General features: G+C 43.4%; 1 protein-coding gene across 2 annotated transcripts; it reads left to right on the top strand.

Annotated features, from left to right (window-relative positions):
- The first annotated feature begins 928 nt into the window (after nucleotides 1-928).
- bmi1a (bmi1 polycomb ring finger oncogene 1a) lies at nucleotides 929-17527 on the top strand. Of its 2 annotated transcripts, XM_036125182.1 has the most exons (15): nucleotides 929-1121; nucleotides 1855-1966; nucleotides 4457-4520; nucleotides 4638-4673; nucleotides 5366-5402; nucleotides 5511-5550; nucleotides 11842-11963; nucleotides 12056-12152; nucleotides 12400-12455; nucleotides 13070-13117; nucleotides 13242-13350; nucleotides 13834-13873; nucleotides 14106-14204; nucleotides 14307-14387; nucleotides 16257-17512. In XM_036125182.1, the coding sequence occupies exons 1-15, from the start codon at nucleotides 983-985 to the stop codon at nucleotides 16623-16625; spliced, it is 1449 nt and encodes a 482-aa protein (XP_035981075.1). In that variant the 5' UTR covers nucleotides 929-982; the 3' UTR covers nucleotides 16626-17512. The 2 variants fall into 2 exon arrangements, with proteins under 2 accessions (XP_035981075.1, XP_035981074.1); XM_036125181.1 differs by lacking the exons at nucleotides 929-1121; nucleotides 1855-1966; nucleotides 4457-4520; ... (1 more) ...; nucleotides 5366-5402; nucleotides 5511-5550 and adding an exon at nucleotides 7133-7608 and having other exon boundaries at nucleotides 11806-11963; nucleotides 16257-17527.
- Nucleotides 17528-20080: the final 2553 nt, after the last annotated feature.

Below are 20080 nucleotides of genomic sequence, written 5' to 3' on the forward strand. Positions count from 1 at the left end.
CCCTTCATAGCCTTTCCTTTTTCTTTTTTTTTTTTCCAAAACAAAACTCAATCCAAGAGGAAATATCTAAAATCACACCAAGAGAAACAGTAAGCCTAGAAAAACTGACTTCTTCACAAACACAAATATGACTGCTGGTATAGTTTCCAGTCAACAACCTGAGTTGAGAGGCGTCCTGAGCCGAGCTGCATGATCCTGTGCTGAAAGCTGAAGGAAACCAAGAATCCTCCACGACACCAGAGCCCAGATCCTCTAAACATTTCCAAGACTGAGACAGGGTATGATGTCTGAAAGCCCGCTTTTTACTTTTTAACATAGGAAGTTCTCTTGGATCAGTGCTGCTATCCTTTTGCACCGAGCCTGATTCTGCAGGAGGTTTCTTCCTGCTACAAGGGAGTTTTCCTCTCCACTGTCACTGCATGCATGCTCGATATGAGGGATTGCTGCAAATGCAGGCGACTGTCGCTACTACATGCTCATCCAGGAACAATCCGCTGGGGTTCCTCAACCAGCCAGAAGACTAAACCGCACTTGACTGCAACAGCACGCCAGTCAGCAAAGGTGCGTGGCCCTCTTTATTTAATCGGCAGCTGTGCTTTTTTTTATGGATTTGATGACGCGGTGCGAGCGACATGATTCCTGGACGCCTTTTGGAAACGGCCTGCTGCCTTACAGTCGACTCGCTCACTTCGTTTTTTCTCCTTCAGGAAACACCTAGTTGGGTGCGTAACGTGGTGTTCGCCTCCGGCGCGGCGCTGCATGCGCTGAGCACATAAACAAACCACGTCTGAGCCCAATCAGCCACCAGAACACCGCCGAATTGGTCCAGAGCCGTGGCTGCTGACAGCCTCTGTGATTTATGGATGTTTTCCACCCCTCTCTCTCTCTCTCTCTCTCTGTGTAATAAGCCTTTGCTCAGCCCCCCTCCTCCTCTCCACGCGCTGGATCAGCTGATCCCGTCACGTGGCTCGCCCTTTGCAAGATGGAGTTGAGCGAGTCTGTGCAGAGGGGGCTGCAGCTCCTGGCCGACCAGTCTGCCGTGGACCACAGCGGCTTTCAGGTGCTGCTCGACGTCTCCTTCCGGGCTCTGCTCTCGTCTCGGGCCGACCCGACGATCCTCGGTGAGCCGATGTCTCCCTCCGCCACCGCAGCCGCTTTTGTCTCCGCCGCGTCTGCTGCTTCTTCCGGTTTATCTCCGTTCGACTCGGTGTTTGTTTGCGGCTTTTGACGGCGACATGCAGCGCCCTGGATTATCCACGCTCACGTGAATAATTCAAAAAGAGAGCCAGCCCGTGGGACGGACCAAAGGGGCGCAGAGAAGCGCTTCTTTGTTGCGTTAAAGCGAGGCCGGCCACACGACACGCTCCTAAACCTGCCACCAGGGCTGCTTTTTATTTTATTTTTTTTACACACCAGAAGATTGTATTAAAGTGTTTCAGTCCCCGTTGGGGTTATCTTCATCATGCACACACTTTTAGCGCGCTCCATTTCTGCTGGTCGCCTTTTAGACTGTCGGATAAACCACCAGAACTGACGCTGAACTGTTTCCTTTTAGGCGTTTCAGCTCATTGCAGAGTGAGAATTATTTCGAAAATGAAATATTCACCAGACAAACAAACAAAGGACCCCCCCCCCCTCTCCTCCTCCTCCTCCCAGCGATCCCGGCTGATGCAGCTGAGGGGCCCATTCACATGCAAATCGTCATTGATTTCCATTCTGCGCGTCAATCTGGGGGAGAACCCGAGGAGAGGCTGCGTGGCTCGCGTTTGCGCCAATCTATTCCGGCGACGTGGGGGGGAAGCTAGGTGCTTCCAGGGCGCTGAATCGTTTTGCTCACTGTGCTTCTGGTTTCAGATCAGCCCGAGCTGAAGCACATGGACAGGATCCACCTGAAGCAGATCCACGCAGCGGTGACCACCTTCATTCTGGAAGCGGTCAAACACAACGCCGACCAGTCCACCATAAGGTATACAGCTCTAGCCGCACCAGACACACCGGGGGCTCCTGCTGCCTGAAACATGGAGGTCACGGAATCTGATGTGGCGTCTGCTGCTCTGTGGGTCTGCAGCAGTGAATGCGGGGATCCTGTCTTCCTCTGCTAGGCATGTTCTTGCAGAAAGAAATCATCAGCAGAGGAAGGAAATTCAGAAAAGCTCCAGTGCAAGCTGTCTGCTGGCACTGTGTGCATCAAGTATTGAAATCCAGAGAAATCTGACAAACAAGCAATAATATTTGCAAACTGCTGCAGATGGATGGGAATGTGCTCCTGTCACTTTAAAGGGGGATCAGGGACGACCTTGATTTGGATTTGTTGCAATTTTCCTCACAGTGTAGGAAAATTCTTGCAACGTGTCTTTTTGTGGTCTAGTGTTTCAAGTGTCCAAAATGATCATAAGCAAAAGAACCTGCGTTTGTGCATGAGATGCACGACATCGGCCTCTGGAAAATTTGCATTTGAAGTGTCCAATGAATCAGCCAATTTCCATCGATTGACTGATTGGTGAAAGGCAGGTCTGCTGCACTTAATTACTTAGTTCTTAACTCTGCGTTGCAATGCAGAAAATCAAAATCGGAATCAGATCAAATCTGGAATCAGTAGTGAAAAAGGCTGATCGGTGCGCGTCTGATGTCTCACATGTCTTGTGGTTTTCACATCTTAAAACAAGACGTTTGGCTCAGCCAGTTAAGCTGTTTCATGGCGCCCCGGCACAAACATTTTTCATCTCAATGCGTCATCATCTCGTCATCTCAAATCTGTAGTCCTGAACGAAATATTTAGAAATGTTCTGGGGGAAATGAAAAAGAAGGTTTCTGTGCCAAACTGTCCACACCACAAGATCAAGACTTATGCCATGATGGCCTCTGTTTGAATTTTTATACATATATCTATTAAATAGATATAAATATATATCATTTTTAATTTATTTATTTTTAAAGGGAGAAATCAAAAGCATTAAGCCGAGACAGGAAACTCTCCGGTGGAAGTACACCGACTCACTCAGCTTACAGGATTTTGTTTGCAAGTGCCTGATGAGATAATTTTTTATTTTTTTCTCTTTCTAAGACCTGACGGCTCACAAGTGATGGAAACACTGTGGAAAACCAAGAGGCTGGCATGAATTTTTGAGCTGTACCCACAATTTGATCCTTCTGGACAGAAATACACCAAACACTGGGCCGGCATGAGATTCTCACGCATAACCTTGAGGGAATAAACGTTTTACGGCATTGACAGAAAAAAAACGTTCTCACAAAAATGGAGAGTATGATTTTGAATTGTTGTTCTCAGAAAAGCATCAGATATTCCAGTTACTTCAATATACTGACTGTTGCATTTATGATGACAGATCATGTAATAATTGAGCAACTGAATTACTGATTATTTTTTATATGGCACTCCTTGGTTTTCCACATCTTAACTTTGTGTTTGTTTGGCGGTGGGGGGGTGGGTGGATTTCCATGCAGCCAAAATTATCTCTTCTAAGCGAGGGGAAAGGTGTTGAAGCCTGGTTTCAGCCAGCTGACTGGCAGTGTGCAGCAATGCTTCCAGGCACTTTCTCTGGGAATCCATAAACCAAGCTTTTAAACACACCTTGATAGCGATAACCAGCCCATGCTCACAGCACGTCAAAAGGTACATTTCCAGTCTTTCGGAATGATTTTGATTAAAAACAAAAGATTTCTGTTGGAGGCTTTAATAACAATTAATAAATCTTCTTTGATAAAATTATTTGAAGACGCCCAAGCTAGAGCCATAATAATAAATAAAACAGAAAGAGGGAGATGGTTCCAGGTTTTTTTTTTGGAGCTGCGTCTGGAAAGCCGAGTCCTACAGGAACCGCCAGGAGCATCTGATCTTCAGAGTTCCTCAGGAATGACAGCGGTGCCGGAGCTCAGACCTTTCCATGCAGCATTCTGATTCCTTCAGAAAGGAAAACGGTTCCTAGACTCCAACTACATTAGCTTCCCGTCTTTGTTTAGAAAGATGCAGATTTACAAAGTCACGGTTCAGACGGGTCGATGTCTAGTAACAGGCACAGCCCCATTTTAAAGGACTTGGATAGTGAAGGCATAGTGAAGAGACATGATCAGGTAGAACGTGTGTGTAAGGCTAAATGGGACGGGCACCTAATATGTGACATTTGTGTGTTTTTGTCCACGTATTTATGTCAGAACGGCACATGTGGAAGTTCCTCCGATGGACAACAGTAAAATACTTTCTGATACTCTCTAAGGAAACATCACCCTCTTTCTTTTTAGCTTCAGGTTCAGCTCTGGCACACGTTGCCAAATGTTTGCTTCACAACAGACAAGAGGCTGATGTTCAGATGGTGTGCAGCGTGTTCTTAAAATGTTCAGTAAAATCGTTTTTTTTCTCCCCTTCTTTTAAAGAATGGAGCTTGCATCAAAAGCAAATGACAACAGATGTAAAATCCAAGCGTTTTTCTTCTTGCAGCTCCTGCCTTGAAGAGCTCACATTCAGCACAGAAAGAGTAGAAATATTCTTCAACACCCATCAGGTCAGATCACGGTGCTCTTCTTCAGCAATGGCGTTTTTTTTTTTTATTATAATGGCTGCAACTGTGACTGAATTGTATGGGTGAATAAACAGTTTTTTTGTTGTTGTTGTTTTCCAGAAACATAAAAAAGACATAGAGCGCCTGTTAAGCAGGTACGGATAAAAACTGCATTGTGGGAATGAAAGAGGCGACGGTGTTCCTTTGAGGATTTTTCCCTCCATCTCTCTTGGCTCCTTTAAGATCAAATCGACATTTTATTGCCAAACCCCAATAAAGTGTGGGTGTTTGTGAGGCAGAAATATAAACCTGACATGTTTTCTTACTGGGGGGGACATGAGGAAAAATAACAGGACGTGTGTAATAGATCAGGGGAGAGAAACGTCATTAATCTGCATGCTCTCTATCTGGACGGGGGGAATAAATTGCTGAACCCATCACTGACCCTTAATAAATCCAAATAAATCAGAGGAGCATCCAATGAATTGCTGAATGATATTGTATTGACTTTTTCCATCTATGTATGTTTTGTTGTTTTATGTGATCACACCCTCTTTAAATAAATAAATTAAATAAAAAAAACATTTCTGGAGGCGCCCTTGGCAGTTTGGCTGAATCTGTGTCAGCCATCAGTGCATTAAAGTGTGTATAAGTTGCTACAACAAGTTCTTTACGCTTTCGTGTTTCGTCCTTCTAGTATAGGGAGACGTTCACCTCATATTAACGACGTATCGTGGCGTCTAGAGTACCACATGAAGGTACGGCACATGCGCAATAAACAAACCTGTGATCCTGCAGCGGTATAGCCGCACCATGTTTATATATATGTGTGTGTGTGTGTGTGTGTTACTCTAATACTGTCGTCTCCACATCCCATCAGAACGGGCATCTGGATAAGATCAACGAACCTTTCTACTTGATATCACTGAACACTGAGGTAACTTCTCCACCGCTTTCCTGCGCTCACGCTGCTGCGTGTGCGCAAAAAAGAAGTCACGTTGGTGTCCGTTTTTACTCATTTCTTTATTTTTTTGCTCAGAATGAGGGCTCTTCGGAGGATATCAACTTTACCTGCACGACGGAGCAGCTGCAGGTAACAGAGGGAAAATGTTGGAATGTTGCATGCGGGAGGGAAATCTTCCTGCTCCCGGCGCAGCTGGAGAATTACGCATGAAGCTCAGCCTAATGGTCAGGAAAATAAATCGCGCCAGAATAGATGTTGCTGAGGAGATTGCTGCATGTCCTGTTTATACTGCAGCTTCGGGGAATTTCAAGCTCAGGGGGGGGGATCAGTTGCTTGTAGTTGAGGTGATCTAGGAATATGTGTCGTTTAAACTGAGAAAGGGGTGCTGAGATGAGCCAAATAAAATTTCGATCTTCTTCCCCCCCGTTCGGCTTTATTTCCCCGCTTAACTCTCCTGGTCTGTGTTTTATGCTGGAAGTGACCCGTTTATTCCTTTTTTTTTTTTTTTTTTTGGTTTTTGTTTGTTTTGGCAGGATCTGGTGGCAAAGTTGAAAGACGCTGCCAAGAGTGTGGAGAAAGCCAGTCAGATGTGACGCCCTGCAGCTCCACAACGACTTCGCTAACTGCTGCCTCGCATTGGTTCATATTTTGTATCTCAAGTTTGAGAAATGCCACGAGTGATTGAGAATAAAATCTGATGTAAAAAAACAAAAAAAAAAAAAAAAAATAAGCTGTTTGTTCTTTCTGTCGTTTTCAAACCTTGAATTAATCAACACAAACTTGATCGGCCGACGCGCGCTCTTGACGCGTCGGTGTGATGGAGTTCGGATTTTGTTTCTTTATACACTGGAAAAAAAAATTTAAATTATTTTTTGAGCTGTAGAAGAATGTCGTGAGCGCTGTCTTCCAGTTGGACCTCAGAAGGCTAAACTTTTCCGATAATCGCCCGGTATATTTCATCCACTTGTCTTTCTGAGTTTGCGTCCAATCGAAGCTGCGCGGCGGAGCGGCTCGGATTCCATAAACATCCCGGATTCCTTCATGTTCAGCCGTCTGCAAGCAGGAGCCAGACTCCGGATTCATCTGCTGAACGCTGCTGTGCTCTTTTATTATTATTGCTATTTCCCTTTTTTTATTATTTTGAGCCTGTGGCAACGGGTTGACGCCATTTGTCGGATAACTTTATCAAAGCAGCTGCCTTCTGCCAGTCTGCACGCTTGCGGTTATTTTTAACATAAGGGAAGACGAGGGTGCACCATAAAGTAGCACCGTGCCCTTGTGCCGTGGCGCAAAATTGCTCAAAAAAAAAAAAAAAGTGCGTGAATGTGGATCGGCTGTTCTCGAAGTAAAAAAAACAACCCGACGGTGAATTTTTTTCTGCGCCTTTAAACAGCCCCCCCACCCCCATCTGTCATTTTTTTGGGCGCTATTGGTGGCGACTTGCGTGGTTTCGCTTCGCAAAGAACAAACAAACGAAGACAAAAATAAAACGCCACCACGTGCACATCTTTGGGTTTAGCCCACTCGTGTTTCATGGTCCCCGCGCAGGATTTAGTTTTAGTTTTTTTTTTTTGGGAGGGGGGAGCGTGCATACACCGACAGTAATTCCAAGGCACCCTTAAGCAAAGATACCACGTGACCAACGCGGAGGCGGTCGAACTACAAGCCATTTTGGGGACGGTGTCAGTTTCCACGGAGCACACGCACACACGTACACGGAGAGAGTGAGTGAGTGCTGCGTTCGGGCGACGCGGATATTTTGGAGGCAAAGTTATCCGTGCCGAAGCGGAGGGCTGTCGGAACCGAAGCAGCAGGATCTGGATTTGTTGAATTGGGAGACGCACGCACGGCGCAGGAGGAAACGAGGAGTTTTGCTTCTCTCTCTCTCTCTCTCTCTCTCTACCTCTCCCCCTCCTCCTCCCTCCCTCTCTCTCTCTCTCTCTCCCTCTCTCTTCTTGGCGCATCTGAAATGCGCTGCGCTTCGCCGTGCGCTCTCCGCCACTGACAGCGTCTGCAGCCCTGCTTCAAGATGGCGGCTCAGCTTCTATTCATTTTCTGCTGATCTGCCTCCCAACTTTCATTGTCTCCGTCGCGTCGAGAGCCGTCGATCGCCAGCCAAGCCTCCAGGTTTGTCTCCTCCCGTCTCGCCTCTAACCGACGGCGGTGAACGGCGACGTTTAGGCGGTGTGCTTTTTGTGTTTTTTCCACCCTCTCTCTCTCTCTCTCCCTCCGCGCTGACCCGATCCAGCGGTGGATGTGGAGCTCTATCACCGACGTGGAGCTCAGTGTATCTCTGCGCACTACTTTTCTCGCCGTCTCTTGCTGCAAAAACGCGTCCCCTCTCGGCTACAAAAGCCAACCCGTCCGCACCGCCGGTCCCGGACGCACTGGCCGGGGTTCGGTTATCTGTCGGCGGAGGCTGGTCTCGGTCAGGGTTGGCTTTGCGGCGTTTGGATTTATGTAAAGTGGCAGAGCCGAAGCGAGCCAGGCTGGGTCGGCTGAGACGGCGGCGGCGGCAAGTGCTTCAAACGCTCCGTGTGGGCTCAGATTTCCACGCAGGGGCTTCATTTTATAGAATCGGGATGGTGGAAGGGTCCCGAACCGGACCCCGTTGAACTTTTTTGTCAATATGACCCCGTTTTGGATATTTTAACTTAACACGCGCGGCTCCCGGAAACGTGCCACGGAGGCGAAGCGTTTGATTTGGGCTCTTGATTATTTCATTACTGCTGATTGGCAAATGGTTGATGTTTGGAAAACCGGGGAGTGTGTTTGTTTTTGAGCTGTTGTTTGGCTGTTTGGTTCGGATTGGATGGTTTGGTTTTTAGTAAATTTAAAAAAACCCAAAGGGCGAGACGTCGGGGTGGATATGGCGATATGGCCGAAGTGTACCCAAGTCATCCTTAAAATTACACGAACTGCAGCCAGAGCGCAATATGAGTTTATTTTATGGACACGCAATATTTTAACCTTTCATCCAGCTTCAATGCAATGCACTGTGCGCCTTATTCCGTATATGCTACAGACTGACATAAGCAAAGGTTGACTAAGAGGACAGGGTTTCATTCTGAGAGCTTTAATGGGATCCAATCAGCGCGTTTTTCCCATTGTCGGTTGTCTTTTTCACAGGTTACCAGCCTTTATATGCAGGTGATCGCGCAGCTTAACGAATTGAAGCTCCAACACGGTCGCCAATTTTTTTTATTTGCATTTTCACTTTCTACACCTGCGGCCATTCACCCACGGAGGATAGAACGAGCTTTGTTTTTTTTTCTGCCGCTTTTTGCGAATTTAATTGGGCCGTTATTGTTGTTAATATTATTATTATTATTGCAATGTAAGTAGGGCTGTTTGGAACCGCGCAAACCTTTGCAAAAGACGGTGTCGTTTGAGGACAAATGAGGGGCGTCTCCTTGGGTCTGTGCGAGAACCTTTGGAAGCTCAGTCTTGTGCAGCGCTGTAAAGGTTATTAAAAACAGTTTTGGTGTATACATTCCTTCAAGCCAGTGAAGGGAGCCGTGCGTACAGCTGGTGGGGGCTGTTCCTTCCTCTGATCCTCTGCGAATTGATCCTATGCGTAAGGAATAAACTTTTTGGGATCGACGTGAAGTCTTGTGATGCACGGGAGCGCATAGCACCGCTCCCACAGGACAGGAGGAGGAGGAACAGTTGTCCAAACACCAGGCGATCGATTAATGGCGCAACAGGCTCCCCCTTTGCATATATGCGGACGTTATCCATCATTATCCGGGTGCGTGTGGCATCCTTTGGAGCCGAGAGACCCCGTCCGAACCTGCCCGATCTGGGGTCTTGGTGACCTTGAGAGTCGGTTAAATATGCAGGGAGGAGGTCAGCCGTGGAGCCGGGCGTCGAGGTGCGGATGGTGGACAAGACTGGTTCGGTTTTCCCTACTCTGAAAGACAGCTATTATTTCTCGAATAACAGCAACAGAGGAATTCGTGTTATAGCTCACCATCTTATTGTTGTCTCCCTTCTAATCCTAGCACAATATTGCATCTTGACTTTTTTTTTTAAAATAAAGTCTAAAAGCAGAGCTGGACTGAGGTATAATCAAACTAAGCAGCTGCTTAGGGCCCCTGAGCTGGCCCCAAAAGCATATACATCTCACACAGCCTGTGTCATAACTCATTTTGTTGCCATTTCCTGTTTGTATAGTGGATCAAGCATGAGCCGACATAGAAATGCACTGAAATGTTTTAAAAAAAATCAAAAGAATGGAAAAAATCTTGTTTAATTTGAACTGGTGTAACATTTCCATTTGCTTAAGGTTTGCTTTGTTCTGGTTGTGGAGTTGTGCTTTTCGCTGTTGCTGTAATTTAATGTTCTGCTGCTGGATCCTGTCTGTGCCAAAAACACACTTCATGCTCTTAACAGTTTGCAAGTAAATGGCAACAAGCTTCGTCCAATTTTCTGTTTTGTGCTTGTTGTATTTGACTAGTCCTGTTCAAGTCTGAAACACTGACTCTCAACCTTGTTCCCACCCAAAATACGATCTTTATTTATTATTTATAAGTGTTTTGCTTTTTTTTAAAAAAAAAAAAAAGCAAAATGACTGTCATTTATATGACGATAAGTGAATGGGATTCGCGGTTGAATGCGTGGATTTATGCTCAATGAGCCAGAAATAAAATAAAATAAAATAAAAGGGTGTTGTCGCCAAATCAAATTCTGCTGAGGTGCTGGGTTGAATCCTGGCTCTGCCCTGTTTTGTTTTTTAAACGGATGGACTTTCCCCAACAACGTGCTTCTGTAAAGTGTTTCTAAACCCAGCAGAAGCTGAGGGGAGCCAGCCAGACCGCGTCAGGCTCGGATTCTGGCGCAGACTGAGCGCAGCCTGCGGTCCAGTTTGCGGGTTTAACTTCGACGCGCAGCCGCTGCCGTCTGGCCATGTCGCTGCTGCTGCTGCTGCTGCTGCACCGAGCTTATTATCGCCGGGGAGAACAACACGGCTGCTCATAGCAGTCGTTCTCACACACCGCAGCCTGTCGCTCTTTAGAGTAAACGAAGAAGAAGAGAGAGAGCTGCGGGTCTATGCGGGGCTCCGTGTGCCCCCTGTCTCTCGCAGGAAACCCCGCAGCACCGCCGAACAGATACGAGCTTCGCCTTTTTTCTCTCTCTCTCTCTCTCTCTCTCGCTCCCCCTCTCTACAAAATGGCAGCCGTGCTGTCGGCAGCCTGGCAGTCCAGCGGCGGAGGGGACGGAGAGAGGCTCTCGGTCCCTCCTTCCTCCTCCTTCCCGCTCAGCTCCGTCGGCAGCTCGCCGACGTGTTGTTTTGGGTCGACATCCTGTCTCGTTCAGGTCACTGGCGAGCCGCCACGCGGGCTCAAAGCAAAGGGAGTTGCCATAGAAACGGCCAGGTCTCCCCCCTCCCCTCCCTCCTCTGTGTGGCACACCTGACGCAGGGAGCGGGAGCCTGGTACCCCCCCTCCCCCCCCTCCCCCCCCCCCCCCCCTCCCCCGGTTAACCCTCACCCTGACGGACTTTGAGCCGCAGAAACGTGCCTGTTCTCCGCAGATGATGCTCTCGGGTCTGTGTCGTGTTGCGTTTAAGGTCCACAGTGTTTTTTTGTTTTTTTACCTGAAACGCTCACTGAGCTTTAGGTACGACTTCTGCATCTGTTTCTCTATTTAAACACCAAAAAAAATTGACACATATAACCGCATTTAAAAAACAAACAAACATCCAAACAAGATTTAGGAATAAAATAAAAATAATAAAATAAAAATTCCTAACTGGTTCCTGCGTCATTTCCAAAATCTTTAATCCCCTGAACGTTTGCTTCCTCCTTGTGAAAATATGCCTTCTTCAGGGAGACGGCAAGTGACGTCACCCATCGACCTCCCCGTGATCTGATGGATTTATGATATTTTACAGCCTCCTCGCCGGCTGAATGCCATCTCTCTGCCTATCAATCTGCCGCAGAAGAACCCTTCCTTGAGCTCGTTGTTGAATTAGCATAAGAGATAATGTTGACTTTAACGCAGTCAAGCAAACAACAACCTTTTCCCACGCAAATGGTCCACCATCACGCTTTTACAGTATGGATCCTTCAGTTTAAACACACCTTACTGTTGTGCTTCAAGCATAATAAAGCAGGGTTATATTGTGGAGAGGCATATATATATATATATATATATATATATATATATATATATATATATATATATATATATATATATATATATATATATATATATATATATATAATTTAAGTTGTAGTTGTTATTAATAAGCCCATTGTTGCTTCCTATCTGCATCAGCCATCGTGACACTATCTCTCTTTTTTTTCTCCTCCCCATTCAGGACTGTAATTTATTTTTTTTGGTGGGGGTGGAGAAGTTCTGCCAACATGCATCGGACCACCAGGATAAAGATCACCGAGCTCAACCCTCACCTCATATGCGTCCTCTGTGGAGGATACTTTATAGACGCCACCACCATCATCGAATGCCTCCACTCCTGTAAGCGGTCGTCCTCGTTGGCCAGTTTTAGCTCTCAGGAAATCCTCCCTGGTGCCGTCGTTCGTTCTGACGGACGCTTGTTTCTGTTGCAGTCTGCAAAATGTGCATCGTGCGTTACCTGGAGACCAGCAAATATTGTCCCATCTGTGACGTGCAAGTGCATAAAACCAAACCTCTGCTCAACATCAGGTGAGAGTGCGGTGCGTCGAAGCGATTTTGCTTTTGACAAAGTCACAGTATGAAGACGAAGAGGACTTTGTCTTTTCATGATTGTTTTTGTTTTGTGATTCTAACTTTACTTTGTGGCGATGAATCAGCCATTCATCATGCTATGTCCCATAAGAGCTGCAGTTTGTCTGCTAATCCAACGCATTCAGCCTGCTGTGTCAAGACTTGTGGATTCGCACATGACAGTAGTTTCTCATTCTCTCTGCAGATCTGACAAAACTTTGCAGGACATTGTGTACAAACTGGTCCCGGGCCTCTTCAAAAGTAAGAACATCCGAGTCTCATATCTGTCCAAACCATGTGGACAGTTCAGATCGATTATTCTTATGCCAATATTTAGAGCCTCACTCTCCAGAATTTTTTTTTTTTTGTCTAAAATCTTCACATTAAAATGTTACAAATCAGGACGACAGAGTCAGATGTTTATTGGAAGCTGTTCTGATTTCAGTGTTGACGACACGTCAAGTGACAAGTCATACGGGCGTCTTTTTGTTTCTGATGCCATTGGCAAAGATAATTTCCCATCAGCCATCACATGTCCAACATGTTAGAATGGTGCAGGTTTATTATTGTGTTTTTAGTTTTGAAACCCTTACAGTTAATAGAACCAGAATTTCATGGAGGATGATTCGTTGCTATTTTTTCTGTCTCTCGAAAATGTATAACGTGGCCCAACCTGTCAAAAAAACAAATAAAAAGACAAAAAAAACCAAAATAACTCCAATGGTCGTCACATTTTGGTGTCATTTGTGTTGAGATGAGCAGAGGAAAAAGACCCAATTCACAAGTTTATAATTCTCTCTGTCTGCATGGTGGCATTTTACTTTCCTTTTGTGAGAGCCAGAGCTGTGCTGACTTGTCTTTCCAAATTCCTGCAGATGAAATGAAGAGGAGGAGAGACTTTTACGCAGAGCACCCCGTCGATGGTGAGTCAAAAGATCCAGCCGTCGCATTCCCGTCGACGGTCCTCCTTTAGTTTTCCTCTGTGAGACAACCAGTGTGTGTGTGTTTCCTTTGATTAGTTTGTTGTTGTGTTTTATCGTCCTGAAGCTTCCAACGGTTCACACGAGGATCGAGGAGAGGTGGCGGACGAGGATAAGAGAATTATCACAGACGACGAGATTATCAGTCTCTCCATCGAGTTCTTTGATCAGACCAGGTGAGCTTCTGGGGGGGGGGCTTTTATGTGGACATGATTTAAGAACGTTTAGATTTAATCCAGTCACAGGGTAATTGTCGACGTTTAAAAACCTAGTATTTGTTTAAAATGCTTCAGAAGTATTTAATTAGTAATTATCTTTTTAATTATCTGAAAATATAACCTTATGGGCTTGACAAGAGTGTTTAAACTATACTTAAGCATGCATAGTGTTTGTTCAAAATTTAAACCATAAATTCATAATTTAGAAAATATCTCAACATCAGGAGACCCAGGGAGCTACCTAAACGGTATTGCAAAAATCCTAAGTAATGTTCTTTTTACATTTTTGAAGTCAAGAAAAGGAAAAACCTGTTGGCAGAGAATAGGACTTAAGGAGAAAATCCAATTTATTTTTATGTACTAATCGTTTTTAAAGCTTTGACTACATTGACTTATTTAAGGTACAAGAATGTAACCAAAGTGTGTTTGTGTGTTTAATAGATTCGTAGGTGGAGTGGAAGAGAAGCAGACTAAAGACCAGGTATAACACTGAAACTCTGACAAGAAATAAGACTTAAAACCCTTTAGCCTTTGAAAGTAGCAGCCATGTTGTTCCTGTAGTGCAAATATTGTCCCTTTTTTTTTCTTTTAAGGTGGACCCACCAATTTTTTTTTTTTTTTTATCAAAAAATACTTTTATTTTTCTTTCAATTTAATGTTGAATACAAGATCCAAAATATGTCTTTTTTTTATAATCCTGTGTGGATCTGCAGGCGGCTAACAAGAGGTACCTGCAGTGTCCGGCCGCCATGACAGTCATGCATCTGAGGAAGTTTCTGCGCAGCAAGATGGACATCCCAAACACATATCAGGTTTTTATTATTACTTTAAAAAAAGAGAAAAAAATTCAATCTTTACTTTTTTTTTTTAATTTACATACATTGTAGATTTACATACATTTTTGTTTAACCCAGGTTGAAGTCATGTATGAAGACGAGCCTCTCAAAGATTACTACACATTAATGGATATTGCGTATATCTATACTTGGAGAAGGGTAAGAGGTCTCCTTGGACATCCTGTGGACAAGTTATGCTTTTTGAACTATTTGTCCTAAAATCTACATTAAATGTTCTCATAATGTTGTATAAATTCCAGTCTAATCAAGCATTTTTTTTATTTTTAAACAAGTTTAGGCATAATCCCGTCCAACAGAATAGATAGTTAATGAATTTTGTCATGTTTTAATACAGTTTTAGAACTAAATAATTGCAGACAATACATTGTTCCTTTTGAAAATCAAATGTTTTATAGTAGAGATTGTAAATAATAGGTCTGGTATTAAAATTATGCTTTTAAATTAGAAAGCATCATATTAATGATTAGGCTCAGTCTTGAAAAATAGTCTGGTTTAAGAAGGTCCTGGTGAAATATAGGAGAATATAGTATGTCTAAACCTTTATTTATTTATTTTTATTAGCTAAAAGATAGAAAACCGTCATGTCTGAACGATAAAGGGCTTGTTAATGTTTTTTTATTATTATTGTTTTATTGATGCCTTTTATCTTTGGGTTGCCAGATTAAGTTGAGGTTTTTTTTCCAGTTCGTGTATTCTTTTTTTTTTTTTTTTTTTTTGTTATTGGCAGATAAACTCTCGTTTAAAATAAAGGGACATGACACTTTTTCTATTATTGGCCAATAGATAATTTTGACAAAAAAAAAAAAAACTGAACCCAAGGTTCTTGTACTAGATTTGTCTTGGATGCCATGTAAAGTGTGTGTGTGTGTGTGTGTGTGTGTGTATATATATATATATATATATATATATATATATATATATATATATATATATATATATATATATATATATATATATATATATATATATATATATATATATATATAAATTTATTATTTTGTGAAGTGAAGATATCGATCACAAATTACTATTTAATTAATCTGTAGTTATTCCATAATAATAATTTCCAATTTCTGTAAATAGTTTAGATTTTAACTAATCAATATTTTATCAAAATGGCAATAAATAAATAAAATAAAAAATACAGCGAAATAGCCATTCACCACAGAGCCATCGTCACCACTGTGTTGTTTCCAAATGACAAAAATCTACCTTGCAAATATTTTGTAATCAAAGGTTCAACATCAAGGACATTTTTTTTCTAAAATGGTAATTTGTTTTGGTGGGGGGATTAAAATGGAAAAATTTGTAGGAACCTTGTAGGCTGCTTTAGATGGCTCTTATATTATTTTTTACATCCACAGTGGCACATATGTAAATCGATATTACTCTCATTTGGCAAGTTTAAAGCTGTATAAGCTTCCGCCATTAAATATGTTATATTCCAGGCTAGTTAGACATATTTTAGTGTTTTACTACCATGCATTCAACGAGGTTTATCATTCTGTCCCTGTTTAAAGCTCAACTTAGCAGCAGCAACTTTAAACAGACTGGAAAATTACAAGATGAGAGGGGGAAATTGGTCTGTGCAGTAAAATTCAACATGTACCAGAAATTTGTTTAGTTACACAAATCACGCCTCTTGTATTTAATTTAAAAAAAAACAACAAAAAAACGATGGTTAGTTTATTTGCACTGGAATTAAAATAAATGCCTCTGATCCACTATTTAAATGTGGTTAGGAATCAAGAATTTTGGAAAATGCCTGAAATATCCTGCTGACAGAGCTGTGTTTTGAACATGCTTTTTTTTTGGTTGTGAGGGTTTGGTTGTGTGTGTGTGTGTGTGTGTGTGTGTGTGTGTTTTTTTTAATAATATAAAAACAAAATTAAAAAATGAAAAGTAGGCTATAGTTTCCAGTGTATAAGCTGACGATGTTTGGGTGCTTAATTAATTAATTAATCAATCAAATAAATTAATTAACATTATTTTTTCTACTCTCCTCAGAATGGACCCTTACCCCTGAAGTACCGGGTCCGACCCAACTGTAAGAAAATGAAGGTGAACCACGCCCAGCAGGAGGGTCCGAACAGCGCCAGCAGGTCCGGCCCGGAGAGCGACTCCGCCAGTGACAAAGCAGGGAGTCCCGCCGGGGCTCCGTCCACCTCCTCGTCGCTGCCGAGCCCCGGAACCCCCGCGCAGTCCCCTCCCCCTCAGCTCCCGCACGGCCCCGGCGGCAGCAGCAGTGTCGGCGGCGCCGTGAACGGGAGCCCGGCGGCGGCCGGAGCCCAGACCCCTGGCCGGCCCTTCACCCAGTTCGGCGGCGGCAAACCGCGGAAGGTCTCCCTGAACGGCTCGGCGACGTCGTCCGGATGACGCGGGGCTCCGGAGCCGACCTGCTGCCACCGCCAGACTCCTGCTCCGCTCCGACAGCGTCCACGCCCGCGTAGTCCCACCGTGTAGACGATGTCCCCCCCTCTCTCTGTCTGTCTCCATTCGTCGTTATAAATATTATGGCGTCATTTGTAAGTTTAAACGTAGTGGAATCAAGAGACATTTCAAAATAAAGAATGGAAAGAGATGGGAAATTATAGGTCTGAAAGGAGGATAATGGGGGGCTAGAAGAAGAAGAAGAAAGTGACATGAAGCCCCCTCCCCCTTTAAAAGCTACATCTTTATTTTTCCGGAGTAACTGAAAGTGACACTTGGGGGTTTTGGTTTTATGTCTCTTCAATTTAAAGGTGTTTCTCATGATTATTTCATGTGTGTTGGAAATATTTTGAAGCACAGTTACACGCGCATGCTCATTGTGACTCTTTGTCCTGAACGAGGCATCAGGGTTCGGGCGTGTTCGGCCCGTTTCTAGAGGTTTATTCTTTTTTTATTATTATTATTATTTTATTTTTTTGGAAGTGTTCCGGGGCATCAGGAGTTTGTAAAGCGGGACGCTTCAATGGGAGATGGAAAAATAAAACGCATTTCTGCCTTTTTACTGGAAAAAAAAAAGACTTGTAGCTGGACTGTTCATCCTTTACGTCTTTTAAAGGTTTCCGCGTGTAAATAGAGACAAAGCGCATATTTAATCACCCATGGTGTTATTCTCTCACTGCCCCTTTGTTCCAAAGGAAGGACTTGGCTTCATTTCATGACAATGTTTTCATGTCTCTGTTTTTCCGTATTTGTATCGCTCAATTGTATGAACAACTTACCATATTGTTACTGTTGCACAGTATAAAACGTCTAAATAAAACATTTTACACTTATGCAGAAAAAAAAAACCCCTCCGCCTTTTATTCTGTTTTTGTGTCCGGAGCTCATGTGCTTCTGTAAGACCAACTCAAATAAAGGAAATATTTAATTGGACAGACGGCGCACAGCGCCAGATGTCCGTCCGTCTGAGCCACACAGACTGTGACGCTGCGGACATGACGTCAGCATAGCTAATTTAATTTATTTTATTCAAATGCAGCATAGATAATGGAATGTTGCCACGAATGCCGTAATTCCCGCACTATAGAGCGCACCTAAATATATGTCGCACCCACTTTTTGAAAAGTAATGGGGGAAAAAAAAGAATTGTATGTTTCATGATTTGGCGCTATATAAATAAAATTGAATTGAATTATAAAGGCCGCACTTGTGTACAAGCCGCAGATGTCCACATTGTAATGTGAGTTATGTACACAGATAATGTTACACAGGATTTAGTTTTGTGCTCGTAACACGTACAAATACGCACTGTAAATACTTCCCAAAAGAAAAAACAAGACCAGGAAAAGCCATTCATCACCGTCTACATCTTCCTCCTGCGCACTAAATCCATTAAAGTCTTCCTCAGTGTCGGAGAGGAACATCCTCCCTTCCTCACACACTTCCTCGGCCTCTCTTTCCTTGTCGCTCTCAGTGTCACTTTCATCTCCAGGCAAATTCGCGCTTGGTCTTGTTTCTGTCCTCCTTCCTCACGCAGCAGTCCAGCTTTCCAAAACCCGCTGGTGATGGTAGATGTTTTTTTTTTTTACACTTCCCCACTGACTTCAGCAAAAGTTGTTCTCCGCATGCGGCCAGTTTTGATGAACGATTTCTGGTCATCCAAGCATCGCGCTCAGCTCGGAGAGCCACTTTTAAAGCACGATTCACAGCGATGTCATGGCTGCAAATACTTCGCCGTCCCTCCAGGAACCACAGCTGGAGCTGAGCTCATCATCTTAATGTCTGCTTTCACAGAATCTGTTATATATGGGCCCTCATGCTGTCCAACACAAGCAAAACACTCAGCCAATCCCTTCATGGGCTTTCTTTTGAGAGTTTTTTTTTTCTTTCCTTTTGGCGTCGCCTTCCGCTGAAACATTACCATTGGTGGCAGCTTTTTGTCCGGATGCCGTGCAGCCCAGAGCGCAGGTGTAATGCGTCCTGTCACGGCCGGTTGTTTTCTGCGTGATGGAGGATTCACCTTTTTGGTTAACTGTCCTGCTGAGAGGCAGGTCAAACGTCAAAGGGACTTCATCCATGTTTATGGTGCCTTCTGGTCCGATGGAAACCTCGGCCATCTTTGTTTGGGTGAATTGGTGGAGGAAGTTTGTAACTTTGCTGACGCAGAGTCATCCGCGCCCTGATGGAGAGACCCATGATGAGGGTGTGTGATGCGCACAAAGCGCCAAAATGTCTGATCTGAAGAATTTAGTGTGATTTGATTTAAACAATTTAATTGGTCCTCTCCAGTAATTTCGTCGGTCTGTTGTGAAGTGACTACCGTAAATATTTTGGCTCATTAGCCTGAAAAAAAAAATCCATAAAATAGTCCCATCGCTGTTTAAACCGCAGTGTTCAAAGCGTGTGAAAAAGTTGCGGCTTTTAGTCTGGTAATTACGGTACTGTAGCTGCATGTCGGATTCACTGTTTCCTTTATTATGCTTTTATTTCTTGCGTTAACCTTATCTATTTTTTTGAAAGTGAGCTTAATAAAAGTGGTATTATTTTATTTTATTTTTATTTTAGTGAGTCGGAAGACATTATAAATTGGGGAATCCCGTTTAAATCAGAAAAGGGCACCATGCGTAAAATGTCTGCCAAGTCTGTGTACGCAAGTTGTAACGCTATGTTTTGGAGACGCAATTGGAGACGCAAGGACTTGCGTGTGTAGATATAAATATACATGATAAAGTGGAAATAAATCAGCTTAATCGGGAGAAAATTTTAAAACATTGTCCTTGTAGCTTACACCAGGGCCAGATAGATTTTGCATGAAGTTTACATACACTCATATGTCACGAATGTCATATTCTCAAACCTTTATTGATTTTTTTTTACTATTCTGGTTTTAGATTCAGTGATTCTATATAGTGCAACTTTTAAGGATTTAAAAACAAGGTCTGTGTGTACAGGTTTGAATTCATGAGGATTTTCCTTGAAAGTCAAAATTACACAAACAAGCTCAAATATTTACATATGCCACTAATATTAAACGAATAGCCGGCGCTAAAATAAACAACGAGTAAAGTTTATGTGATAATTACCTCCATGCTAAAACTGAGTTGTTAATTAATGGAGGAAGAAATTACTTAATACGCTCTCGAGTGGAACAGGTCTGCTTTAGTTGCTATAAACACTTGCACACTGAACGACAAAATGCTCCATAATAGTTGCTGAATGACGTCATCCATATTATCTGTTGATATATATATATAACCTGTAGCCTATATGTCATTTCCCCAACATGGTGCATTTTAAACTCTACATCTAATAAGGGACTTTTCAGGGTGCATCAAGCGGTGATCTATTCTGCCGTGGAAACCTCTCACGTTAATCACGTTTAGCGGGTTTTCAAGGTAATA

Source organism: Fundulus heteroclitus, chromosome 21 (genome assembly GCF_011125445.2).
Source record: "Fundulus heteroclitus isolate FHET01 chromosome 21, MU-UCD_Fhet_4.1, whole genome shotgun sequence".
NCBI lineage: Eukaryota > Metazoa > Chordata > Actinopteri > Cyprinodontiformes > Fundulidae > Fundulus > Fundulus heteroclitus.

Bases quoted from the DNA above. Each gene is read 5' to 3' on its own strand.
- bmi1a (XM_036125182.1), top strand. From the start codon at position 983: ATGGAGTTGAGCGAGTCTGTGCAGAGGGGGCTGCAGCTCCTGGCCGAC. The intron at 4,521-4,637 runs GTCAGATCACGG...GTTGTTTTCCAG, and splicing joins TATTCTTCAACACCCATCAG to AAACATAAAAAAGACATAGA. The intron at 5,551-11,841 runs GCTCAGAATGAG...GGGGTGGAGAAG, and splicing joins ACTCATTTCTTTATTTTTTT to TTCTGCCAACATGCATCGGA.